Source organism: Medicago sativa, chromosome 2 (genome assembly GCF_051527215.1).
Source record: "Medicago sativa cultivar Bolivia chromosome 2, Bolivia_mono, whole genome shotgun sequence".
NCBI classification, from domain to species: Eukaryota; Viridiplantae; Streptophyta; class Magnoliopsida; order Fabales; family Fabaceae; genus Medicago; species Medicago sativa.
In genome coordinates, this window is record NC_140750.1 from 18,437,307 (window position 1) to 18,451,071 (window position 13,765).

Consider the following 13,765-nt stretch of genomic DNA (forward strand, 5'->3'; position numbering starts at 1 on the left):
TATTGGCCTCTTTGAGAACAATTGTCTAATCGCATATTAATCTGCCCAACATTCAACATTCTTTGCGGTCTAGGCCCCCAGTTTTCTTCATCAATAGTTAACAAAATCGGACAATGATTAGAGAGACCTCTAGAAGGAGCAGCATGTATGCAACTAGGCAAAGCAAAAATTCAAACCTCAGATAATATTCTTTATATTTGGATGTACACTTTTTAATTAATATTTTGTTTTTTTTAAAACTAAATTAGTCCAACTAAAAGGATATGTAACGTTTTCTAATTAATACTCCCTCCGTTTCAAAATGAGTGTCGCTTTAGCAAAAAAAATTTGTTTCAAAATGAATGTCACTTTCACTTTCCAATGCAATAATAACTTTTTCTTTTCAATTGTACTCTCCAATTAATACTCTGCACACTACTTCCAAAGTATTACTTTTAAAACTAACCAATAGTTAATAAGGATAATTTGGTAAAATAATCATTCTCTTTCTTTTAATCATTGCATTTCTTAATATGTGTGTAAACACCTAAAACGACACTCATTTTGAAACGGAGGGAGTATAATATTAGTATAGATACCTTCAAACAACTTCTTTAATTAGTCCAACTAAAAGGACATGTAACGTTTTCTAATTAATATAATATTAGTATAGATACCTTTATAAACTAGAATTGAAATATGATATCGTATATAGTAATATTCTTTAAAAGTTCATGTTGAATATCAAAAGAGAGTTTAATCTCATTTATCTTCTATTTCGCTAGTATATTTTAACTTAGATCAGATTACTTATTAAAATAGCTCTCATATAAAATAAACTTTTAAACAAGCTAGCAAGTCATACCAGACTTTTGTGTTTAGGAAAATATAACTTATTTTATCCCATCTAAAATAATAGAGTGAATACAATAGGGAGGATGAAAGAAAATACTAAAACTATCATGTAACATAAACGTTCGAGTAAAATTATGATCGACTCTTACAAGTCAGAGGTTAGATTTAAGCTTTAATTTTTTTTATCAAATTAAATTTAGACCTTACAAATCCTAACCTATTACTAACCCTACCCAGAGCCTCACGTATTTGACTATAATTTTCTTCCATTTTTCCGGTACGAATTTATTTATCCTTTCCTTTTTGACTTGTTGAATTGTTAGGAGAGGCAAAGTTGAATGTGAAATGAAACAAGTGGCAAGTTTAATATACCTTCCTGAGGGAACCTAGCTATATAAAATTAAAGAAATCATTGCATGTGTTGCTCCCAAACCGCAAAAGATTGAACTGAATCAACTAGTTCTTTTTTATTGTTTATTATAGTAACTGATTTCTTCCTATGGGGATATAATAATGATTTCTTAGTACCTCAATCTTAACCAAAAAAATGTATTCTTTATTGATATATAAATGCTATCAACACTTTATTTTCTATACACATTTTTTTATTGAGTGAAATTCATATAAGTTAAATCATTTTATATGATATTCATTTTTAAAATGCAAAACTCACATATTGATTTACTCAATAGAAAAATAAATGTCACGGTAAATATTGAAAAGAGTGTTTCTAACACTCATCTGGTTGACAACAATCACTTGCACCAATATTAGTTTAAGGCAGTATTAACAAGTTCTATAAGAACATTATTTAGCAAGTAAAATGAAATTAATTTTCATGCAAAATTGTGCTTATATTATTTCTTTTGTTCTAAAGTATAAGAGCACTTTTACACATTTTTTGTCACTTTATTTTTTTGTCAGGCGGTTGAATCTTACACATTTTAAATGTGACGGAGTGGTGTATTGTATATATTATGCAAGATTGCAATACCCATACCAACCAAGATAAGCTTACGGGACGTTGTCACTTAATATAAGTGTTTATGAATTATATACTTATGTATTACTTGTTTCGTCCCAAAATAATTGACATATTTATAAAAATAGTTGTCTCGAAATGATTGATTCATCTCAATTTTTAATACAACATTAATTGTATTTTTTTTCAATTATACTACTCTCTAGTTAATTACTTGCATTACTCTCAATTCAATATCGTTTTACTTTACATTTATGGTAAAAGTAAATACATAAATACATTTCTATTTATTTATTCAATTTCTTAATATTCGTGGAAGTTCACTAGGTCAATTATTTAGACAGATGAAGTTATTCTTTATGAAATACATTCTTGATTAATTTACAATTGGAAAACGTACTTTTCTTATAAAGATAAATATGAAAAATTATCACAAACTTTTTATAAATTTATTGTTACAACTACTCTTCACAAGTAGAGTATACGGAAGAAAAACAAAGATGGAAGACCAAATTTTTACATTTTCTCAAGCAAAAACTTCTAAAAGTACATTCATGCCCATATAATCACTGTTATGATATGGGAACGAACTTTGATGCATTGCAAATATGGCAAGTGTACCAAATCGTTTACCAAGTAATTGTTTACTCATAGCACATTCTCTCTATGCTTTCTTAGTAGTTCTACAAACGGGCAACCCTAATTTACGTCTACCTTACTAAGGGTTTCAAGAGAATGGTTCTATTAGGTTATAGCTTAAATCGGATAGTTAGGTGCTTGTTTCCCTAATTACTAACCAGTTAATTCCTAGGGTCGGTAAGGCACCACCCGACTCAATGGGATCATCCACTAAGTACCTATTCTAGGGTCAACAATTATTCCAGTATCTTTGGCTAATTAATAATCGCTTACTTCCTAGACAAATAGTTATCAGTAAAGGGATTTAAATATGAAGATATAAGAATCCAGTCAGTGATAACATTATTTGGTCTTGTCACAACCTAAGTACCTAATCTAGGATTGCACCTTTCACAGAAATAAATTACTTCATAATAAAACTTAATAAAAACAAAAGAATAAATAAAATAAAATAAACGACATATTAAATTAAATAAATATCCAACAAAAATATACAGAGGTTCATCTTAATTAGAACTCTAACCTAAAAAGATTTAGTTACACATGATAACTAAAAACAAATTACTAAAGATAAAAACATACCCTCGAAAATAAAGGAGAAGATAGAAACTCTCTTGAAGCTCCAAAGTCGCCTTCCTCTTGAACAGCAACAGTTCTGAATGAGGAAGGCTGGTATTTATAGTGAGAGTTTCTACCTGGTTTTGGGCTAAAAGTGCGGGCTTTACCCAAAACGGAAGCAGGAAAAGACAGTTGCACCCCGACTTTTTGCATGCACGGGGCGCATGACAGCAGGGCCGTTCCTACGAATTTGAAGACTCGGCTCTGTAAGTGAAAAGAGGCCCGTAATAAAATAAAAACGTATTTTTTTTTAAAAGAACAATGTTCTATTTAAATTTTTTAAAAGATAAATACAAGGTGTTGTATATATGTGATGCACCTAAAGGTTAAAATCACTACCGTATACATGAGAAACCTCAAACCACCCTCCCAAAAAAACACCCACATAAGACCAAAAGCAAGATGACTCAATTCTAATAGGCCTAAAACAAGACAACATAAGAGGAAAAGGAAAACAAATCGGGGAAGAAGAAAAGAAAAGTCCAATGGAGTGATGGTGATGGAAAGCGTGGTATCAAAGAGAAAGAGAATAAGGAAATTTTTTTAGTAGGGTAGTACTTAGTAGTACTAATGGGTTATAATTTATTTTTTTAGGCCCATACCTTGGGGAGGCCCAGCTCCATTGAGCTCTTTGCACACCCCAAGGTCCGGCCTTGCATGATAGTGCACCCCAATATAATGCATGCCCTAGGCGCATGGTTTGGAAAATCATGCCCTAAGCGTTTTTCTCATGCCCTAGGCACATTCTGCCCTTCTTCCGAGTCCAATCTCCAATTTTCCGTCGTTTTTAGGTCTTCGTCTTCAAATAACTTGCCTCGGTACTTTGGGAACAGAATTTCTCCCATTTGTAAGTCATCTAAGGCCTCTTGAATCTTCATTCTTGTCTCTTGAATCTTCACAATTCTTCGGATGTTCTTGATTTGCCGATTTGCATGATTTCTTCGTGAATTACTTCAAAAACCCCCTAAAATTGCTATGTTTCGGGAAAACTAGAATTACAGACTCAAATATAGAAAACATTACAAAAGTCTCAAAATCATAGGCAATCATTCTAATACTCCTCCTTTTTGCTGCTAAATCCTACTAAAATAAACTGAAAAACATGCTAAGAATATCGTAAGATGATCTGTCATCATTATTTCACGGCTATTTTAGTACACTTAATGTATATTATTATAGTTTTTAATCTATCAAAATTACAAATACATTTAGATGACTTTTTTGCTTGTAATTTTGTAGACTAACTTAACTAAGGAAAAACACATTTGATGACCAAAGCAAATGAGAAAAGACACACTCAACGACCACAATGATTAACTAAAGGAGAGATGATATTTGAACAACTATTTTTTGACAATTTTTTGACAACTTTCTCTCTCATACTTACATTATCTTTTTACTTTCTCTCTCTATTGTTTTGGTTTTGGTGTCAATACCTCATTTTCTTTATCAAATTTTAGTTGAAAATTATCATATAAATGAATGTTCAAATAACACAACTCCAACTAAAGCCATTTCGGTAACGAATATGGGAGGTGTTGTCTAGTTGTATAAATATTGCAAGTACATCTCGTGTCTTTTGAGTTTATAATTTTTCATCACAGCCATTAATAGCTATCTCTCTCTTCTTTTTAAACTTTCAATATTCTCATTTAATTAATTTTTAATGGACAAGATTTCACTGCATGGTGCAGTCACCGGAGGGGATCCAAACCCATAATTTTATAGACTAAATTAGTCAACAAATACCTCATTAGAAGACAAAAAAAAATTAAGAAAAGACGAATTCAAGTACCAAAATAACTAACTAAAGATAAATATATAAGAATAGGTTTGTAATTTTGATAGACTACAATGGCAATGTCTCACACGTTCACATACCAAAATGGAATTTTATCCTTTCTCACATAGTTCCCTATATCTCGTTATTTTTTTACTCCGCAAGTGCTACCATCTAATTATTTGTCTATTGAACCAAACATACTCTTAACACTAGGAACATGTGAGCATTGTGAGTTTTTTCTCGTAGAATGACAAGTAGAAAAAAATATAAGAACACTTGAAATATGACTCAGTTTGGGGCATCAAGCCTTAACATAGTCTACAATTTCGGCGGAGCAAACTGTCAAATGATCACACCTAATCTTGAAGATCGTCCGAGCTTGACTGAGAAATCCGTGCAACAGTTTTCCTCTCTAAGTACATTTTGGCAAGAAATGTAGGAATATCCTCCTTTAAACCAAAAATCTTCACCAACAAAAAGCATATACATGCACATGTGGTTGATTCGGATGTTGAAGAAGATAAAGGACTTCCAAAAAATTTGTCTCGTAAATAACATGTTGAATAGACTTGTTAATGACCAACACCAAATAGCTCAGCAAAAGCGCATTCCCTTGTCCCTAATTATAAGAGAAGCCATTTATTCAATCTCCTTTGTTGTCACGAAGTAAACCATCAACACCATTGTTATAGGAAGCACAACAACTACCACCAATATTCAACTTTACACATCCATCTTCAGGGGGTCCAATTAACAATGTGATAATTAATGTGATACTCCGAGAAGTGAATATTAACAAAAGTTAGGTCAGTGCGCATGATGTCTATAAAATGAAGAATACTTTGAGTTTTCTGTTATTTGTCACCAAGAGTATGGTTATTTCTGAATTGTCAGATCCACCAGATAGTTATTGCAAAGATGATACCAAAATTTTCATTTAGACAGTTTGTAACCATATTTTTAAGGTTGTGAAACTAAAGAAACAAGGATGATTAACACTACATATTTGCTGGCAAACTTCCTTAGATGGAGCATAGTCCCTGAGACTGGCAAACTTCCTTAGATGGAGCATAGTCCTTGAGACTGTGAAGAACATCTTCATCATGTGTTGAACATCTCTGAAAGATAGGAGAATTTACCAAGGTTCAATGATGCCAAGGCTTGTTAGTTGAAATTAAAATTTGCATGCAAAGCTAAAGAAAATGAAGCATTTTAGATGAAAATGAGGGATTAATATCCCTGCATTTAAGCGTAGCGGATACTCGGTTCTTAAAAAAAAAACATAATTTCCTTTGTCTTCCTTATAGTATTACTTCCTCCGTCTCATAGGAATACTTCCTTTGTCTTCTATAATTAGTATTCTTATGAGACGGATGGAGTATTAATCATATGAATGAATAATTATGTAAAAGTATCAAATTTTTAGAAACTTATTTGTTACATTTATTTTCCTTAATCTATGTGAATTTGTTGTATTATTTTCCAATAAAGGATGGAGAATACCCTAAATATTCTATTAGCAAGACCCTTAGTTTAATGTCAGACTGTCCTCTTATATATAGTTTATGTTTTATAAAGCCAGAAAATAAAAACAAGAATTGTGTTATGAATATGGAAGTCAATTAATATGAGTGGATACTATTGAGACTGATCACTTATTTACTTTTTTGAGCAAAGATCACTTATTTACTTTCTTATAAATAAGACTCGTACTATAATAGAAATACACTTTTTTAAGATCACTTATTTTCTTCTTTTTTCTGTCTTTCTCCTTTAACTCTTCTCTTCTAAAAGAATTTATTCTTCCCAATATCTTTGGAACAATCTAATTCATGATCATGTTACTATGTTTTTTCCTCTTTTTTCTTGTCAATTATTTTTATTTCTGAAGGATTGCGAAAATTTAGGTTTATATTGTGTTGAAATTTGGGGTCTAACTCATCCTTACAAAACCAGCTTACGTTCCAGTCATTGTCCATTATTCATATCATATTTTTATTTTCATTATATTGGTCATTGTTGATAGAGATTTGTGATTGAGTTCCTGAAGAACTATACCTTTAGAACTTGAATGGAGTCTATAAGATCTATTTGATCTTAGTACAATTTGGAACAAAGGAAGTCAATAAAAAATAAAAAAATATTTATAATATGCTCTTTAAGTAGCGAAATTGAGAAAATACCTTTAAACGGATTAATTGCATTTGTGGTTGAAAAAAAAATTAAAAAATTGATTAAATGGTAAAAGTTCACGTCATAAATTGAACTTTATTCCAAAAAAAGAATGATTCCTGATTGAGTGGAAAATTCTTTCGGATCCAGTTTGTGCCAAGATGATTGATCAATGTTTCTTGATAAAAGTAATTAATTTTCCACCTGCGATTAAAGATTTGAACTATCATGTATGATCATGTAGCAACGTTATTACATATATGGTTTATAAGCGTTCTTTGAGCTTGAAAGTCTTTCCTATCTTGAACCAGTGCATCATCCCCTTACTCCAAATTTCTATTACCAAAAAAATTGTTTCAAAATATATTTTTGGTAAGGTTTTCTACACTAAGAATCACTCTTGATTAGATATGTTATATTTTGAACACTAAGAATCAACATGGAAAATTTGATTCTAAATGTCATAAAAAATATTGATTTTTTTTTTTTTATATATATATAAATCAAAGGCATTTAGAGTTTATAACTCAAATACTTAAACTGTTGACTAATCGGCTAATGTAAAAGTCAATGAGAAAAAGCACGCTGTAAACTCATATGAACGAGAATACTCTTTTACATATTTGAATATAGGTTCCTCTGATAAAGGTGACCGGACGTAAAAAGAAAATGCACCAATCGTTGTTTTGCTTGTCTTGCACTTCAAGACACAACCTTTTTTTTAGAACAAAGAAACAACCTTGTGGCTATAAGACATATCAAACAAGAATGTAAGTAAGTGAATGAACCATCTTGTTTGTCTTTCACTTTACAAAACAACATTGGTTGTCTTGTTCTACCTTTTCCTTTACAATTCTAAACAATATGAGACTTCTTTAACATGTATATTTTCAACCAACACCAATACATTTAGAGAGGAGACAGACGTTATTCCTTGACCTCAAAACAAATCAATTATGGGTACTAAATGACTCTTCAAAACAAACTTGACATAAAGCAACAAGACAAGGTTAATTGTTCAAGAGTAGTCATTGCTCTTTCCGCTAGACTTTGCTTATTCGCGTGTCTTTATCATTTGTAACATTAACATGCTATCATATTATATCAAATAAATGTTTAAAGTGTATTTTTCAATTGATTTATACATAAATAAAGAAGTGTTTGAATGACAACCACTTAATTTTTCATTAATAAAGAAACGCACAACTTAATTTTGCAGACTTCAAAATTTTCAGATCATGTCTTCGAACTTAAAAAGGCACTTTATGGATTTAAAACAAGTTCCTAAAACTTGATATAATAGATTGAGTTGCTTAAATAGAAAATAATTTCACAAGTGGAAAGGTGGACACTACTTTGTTTAAAAAATCATCTAACAATAACAAACAATTTATCATTGTGCAAATTTACATTGACGATATTATATTTGGTGCAATTGACCAATCTCTCTACAATACTTTCTCAAAGTTAATGCAAATATAATTTGAAATGAGAATGATGGATGAACTAGGGTTCCTCATAAGACTTCAGATTAAGCCATAAAATGATGAAATTTATATTCATAAAAACAAATACACAAAAAATGCCATAAAAAAACTTAACATGGAAAATTGCAACTAATAAACACTTCTAAGTATCAAAGATGTATACACAGTAAAGGTGATACTAAAAATAGTGTGGATCAAAGTGGTATAAAGGTAAGATTGGCTCATTATTTAATTGAATCTATATCATATATCATGTTAAGTATTTATATGGGTGTCCGATTTCAGTTAGATTCTAAAGAAACTCACTTAAAACCTAAACTTATTGTTTAAGAAACTACAACAATGCAAATTATAGGTTTTTGAGTCGTAGATCACTTGGAAAGAAAAAGCATCAATGATAGAAAAATAGAAGGACCGCAAACAGGGACGGATATGTTCTATAGATATTTGGGGCAGCTGACCCCACAATTTCAATAACTTGTTAACCAAGAATATGATATGTTAAAGCTACACCCCACCTCAAATAGTGTTATAACCCCACAAAGGCCCTAATGAAATCCTAAACAAACTAATATTATATTCTTAAAATATTGGCACTCAATATACTTTAAAAAAAGCAACGACTTAAGGAATTAATTTTTTTTTAATAATGACAGGAGGTCTTATCATTCTCATTTATATTTATTATTCTCACTTATATAGGCTAACTTACACCCACCTAAAAACATTAAGGTGTAGGTTAGCAAGATACACCCATTTATAATTTACTAAAACACCATTTTGTTTATATTTTAATTAATGTTAAATAGAAGGGCAATTTTGTAACTAGCTTAAAAAATTCTTAAAAAAAGAAATAAAAAAGATAATGGCATGTTTAAGGTACATGTAATAAAGACAAACTTTTAAGGAAACAATATTTGAAATGATGAAAATGGATGTAAATTAGTGAAGGTTGTTAACTTGCACCTTAATAATACTTATAAAAATGAGTGTAAATAATTAAGTGGATGTAGGTTGCTAACTTGCACCTTAATAATTTTAGGTGGGTGTAGCTTGCTATCTTGCACCTTAGTGTTTTTAGGTGGGTGTAAGTTATCAACCCAATATATATATATATATATATATATATATATATGGGTTATGATAGAAGACACCTTTTGTGAATGTGTCTTTTATCAAGTTACTCTATGAGCATTTGCGAAAAGACACCAACTTACTTTTAGGAAGGTGTCTTTTATCAAAGTTATAACTAAAAAGTGAAAATCACAACTTAAGGTGTGACTTGATAAAAGACACCACCAAAGGGTGGCTTGTAACATAACCCTATATATATATATATATATATCCAAGAGTTTACTTATGAAATGATTGATGTTGTTTTATCACTTTTCTTTAGACATTTCCTGCGTAATTATTTATATAAATTAAATTTTTGGATCCGTCTCTGACTGCAAACATATTTCCCTTTCATAGTTTTTTTCACAAAGTTTAACAAAACAAGATTTACATCACACGATTTAACAAACACATTTAGCCCATGAATAAGATTTATCCATGTTATTTGAATATCAAATTAATGACACCGTATATCATATCATGTGTTTATCTCTATCTCTCCTACTTTTGTGTTTTCTACACTTTATACACTTTTAAAAAATACATACATGGTCATTATCAGGGTCATTTCTATGAAATAGGAGGCTCGACTCTCTTTTTAAAATAGGTCCACTAAAATAAAAAAACATAATTTTTTTGTGTAGCTAAGCTTTATTGAAAAATCAGAAATAGAAAAAATTCTAGACATGAAACGAAATAAAAAAAATAAAAAATTAAGTGGAAGAGAGGTGAAATTTACCTAACGGTGTCGTTTGGATTTATCATTCCTCCGTTGTGGGAAAGGGAAAACAAATGGTTTATGCAAAAAAAAAAAGATTGTTGTGATTCTTTTTATTGAAATAGCTTTCCAAATTGACTGATTAAGTGATTATACAAATTAGGGGTGGCTTGGTAGCATCAGATTTATGTCCAAAAAGGAGAATTAGAGTCTAGAAAAAACTCAAACGTGTACTGAAGAAAGAAAAAGAAGTAACATATATATTTTTTTTCTTTAAATGGGGTGTGATATTAGACTTAATTTATTTTTTTGAGGCCCATAGGTTTTGGAGGCCCGGCTTGGTTGAGCTGCTTGCGCACCCCCAAGGCTGGGCCTGGTCATTATTATAAGCAAATTTATTTGTCTATATACATCATTAATTGAATAAATTTAAAATATAAATTTTTGTATATAATAATGACTGGAGGGTGTACACAATATTTAAAAAGCAAAGTATAATCTGAGCATATCATTTGTCTTTAGCTTACAAATAAGATTTACAACTATGTTATTTTAACATCAAAATACTAACACGCACCGCATTAGCTCTATCTCTCTCCTACTTTATATTTTCTACACTTTACACACATTTTAAAAATACACAACTTTTTTTATGTACAAACATCGTCTCTTATATTTATAGACTATTACTTTTTCCACCCTATATGTTTCTTCTGCGTCCTATTTTTTTTCAAAACTACCCCTAGTTCGGATTATATAATTCGAACTAGATCGTCAGAAATTTTCGGATAATATAATCCAAAATTTGCTTTGCCCAAAATTTTAAATAGCCTTTGGTTTATTTATATTATTTTGATACCGAAAACATAAAATAAATGCAAATACAATCAAAATTAAAAGGACAAAATGATATGAAAAATCTCATTTTATTATTATATCAATATGTTACATTTACAATAAAATAAAGTTTAAGCTTATTACATAAAATATTCAAACCTAATGTTAGTCTATTTAAACCCTAAGATAAACCAGACGGCAAGCTGATAGAGAGGAAAGCGGGAGGGCAGGGGGGAAGGAGAAAAAGATGGTGGGGGAAGGGGGCTGGGGTAAGGTTTGTTTCTTTTTCAGGGCGAAAAAGACTTTGATGGTCAACTTTGAACCCAGATAGACCAACCTGATACCCAGACAAACTGTGCATCTTTGCAGCGTGGCACCATCCCCATTGATCGTTCATACAATCACTGGATTTCCAAAGTAGCATTTTTTTTTTATGAAATTATGAAGGTTTGAAGGGTATTTATAAGGGAAATTGGTGAAGATTGTGTTGTATAAAGTGTAACTACTCATGATGGTGAGTCAAAAAGACGTGTTCAAAGGGTTTTACCAGCCATTAAAGCTGGTAAAAACCTTTGAAAAATGTGTTTCATGAGTTACTGAACACCGTCCAAAACTCTGACTTGTTTTGGATTATAATGATACGAAAAATATCAAAGCTTTTCGGATTATATAATCTGAAATGCTTCAATACTGGATGAAAAATGAGAAAAACTTCGTACTTTGTAGGGTGATGGATGTTTCGGAATATATAATCCGAAAATATTATGTACATGAATTTTTTTGTGGTTTGCATGCTCTGAAAATTTCTATGGTTCAGAGTGTCCAGAAAATTCTATAAATAGGTGTCCTTGTTTTCATAACCAGTAAACCACACACAAAAAAAAAATCATGGAAATTTCTGTCATTGATCCGAACACCAAGCTAGCTGCAGTTTACTACAGCGGGGGAAAACCACTCCATCTGTTCAGAATTCGCAGTTATGTCACCCTCTTCGGGTTGAAGGATCAGCTAGATCAAATCAACTGTCAACTCAAAAACAAAGACACAAGAAGGGTGGACGGTGTTGAGTATCGACGTCCATCGACCGATTCAACCGGAATTGTGCGGTTCAGCCAGATGAAGTTCGGAATCAACGATGACGTGAGAACCATGTTCTCGATCTTTAGTTAGTACAATTCTAAAGGACCGATCGATTTAGACGCTTTGTTGGTCAGATTTGTTGAACAAATTCAGAAAAGTTTGATCCGGTCCAGGAACTACGAAGAGATCAGGGCACTATCGGACGCACCAGATGGAGACATTAGTTCAGCTGATCTGTGATCTATTATGTTTTATTTTATTACGTGTTTTATGTTGTTTTATTATGTGTTTTATGTTGTTGAATTATGTTGTTAAATTCAATATAGATTTATGGTAAGTTTTATGTTGTTGAATTATGTTGTTTGATTTTTTTTTTCTTCATTTTCTTCGCATAAATTTATTTTTGTCGGCACCGAAGGAACACATTAAAGAAATACGAAGAGAAAAGTTTTCTCAAGATCGTTATCATGCTGTCAAAAATCTCTTTGTTGAACTTCACGCTAAATATGTTAATTTAAAAAGATAGATAGATAGATTCTGAAAATCTTCATCATGCTGTCAAAAATCTCTCCGCTTAACTTTACGCTATGTTTCTTTAAAACGGTAGATAGATAGATTCTGAAGATCTTCATCATGCTGTCATAAATCTCTCCGCTTAAGTTTACGTTAAAGATGTTCATTTAAAAAGATAGATAGATTTTGAAGATCATCATGTTGTCAAATATCTCTACGCTTAACTTTACGCTAAAGATGTTCATTTTAAAAAATATATAGAGATAAAAATTTGAAGATTTTCATCATGGTGTCTGTAACACCCCGTTTTTCCAACATAAAAATTTCATAATAAATCAGAGTATCTTTCAATCATAAACGGAATGCTACACTTCTTAGAAATCGTAAAATAGCATAGATAACAATTTATCCTTCAAAATTATTCAACTTAATCTTTAAAACTTCGCAGCGGAATTAGTTCAACATCATAAAAGTCTTTGGCACGCAGGCCTCATCATAAAAATCTCATAAAGTCTTTGTTCGTCATTTATTCATGAAAATTCAAAAGCAATACGTAAGGAACAGAAAACAGTAACATAGTTCCCATCCCGTTACGTATCAGAGCACCTAAGACACACGTGTGAGGAGTCCACTCACGACCGCAACTAATCTTGGTTACCTGCAAGTTACCCATACGAAGAGCAACATTTTCAAGCAGAAGGGGTGAGATTTCACAAAACAACATATTAAGCATATAATTCATCAAATATATTTAACAACATAGAACTTCATAAACATCAACAACAAAATCATTTAGCATCTTATAATCATCGTAAACAGCTTCTTAATCAAACTCATAATCGACTTCACAATCAAAATCATAAACATCTTAATAATCGACTCGACTCTTGACTTGACAATGCAACTCTTAACTCGACTATGCACCTCTTAACATCTTAAATCATCTTAAAACCTCTTGATATGCAAGTGCATGTGGTACCATTCAG

The 13,765-nt window shown here is 31.0% G+C and overlaps 1 protein-coding gene across 1 annotated transcript; it reads left to right on the forward strand.

The window, feature by feature from the left end:
• The first annotated feature begins 12,074 nt into the window (after positions 1 to 12,074).
• Positions 12,075 to 12,506, forward strand: LOC146945173 (uncharacterized). Its single transcript, XM_085748035.1, has 2 exons — positions 12,075 to 12,326; positions 12,420 to 12,506. The coding sequence occupies exons 1-2, from the start codon at positions 12,075 to 12,077 to the stop codon at positions 12,504 to 12,506; spliced, it is 339 nt and encodes a 112-aa protein (XP_085604161.1).
• The last annotated feature ends 1,259 nt before the right edge of the window (positions 12,507 to 13,765 follow it).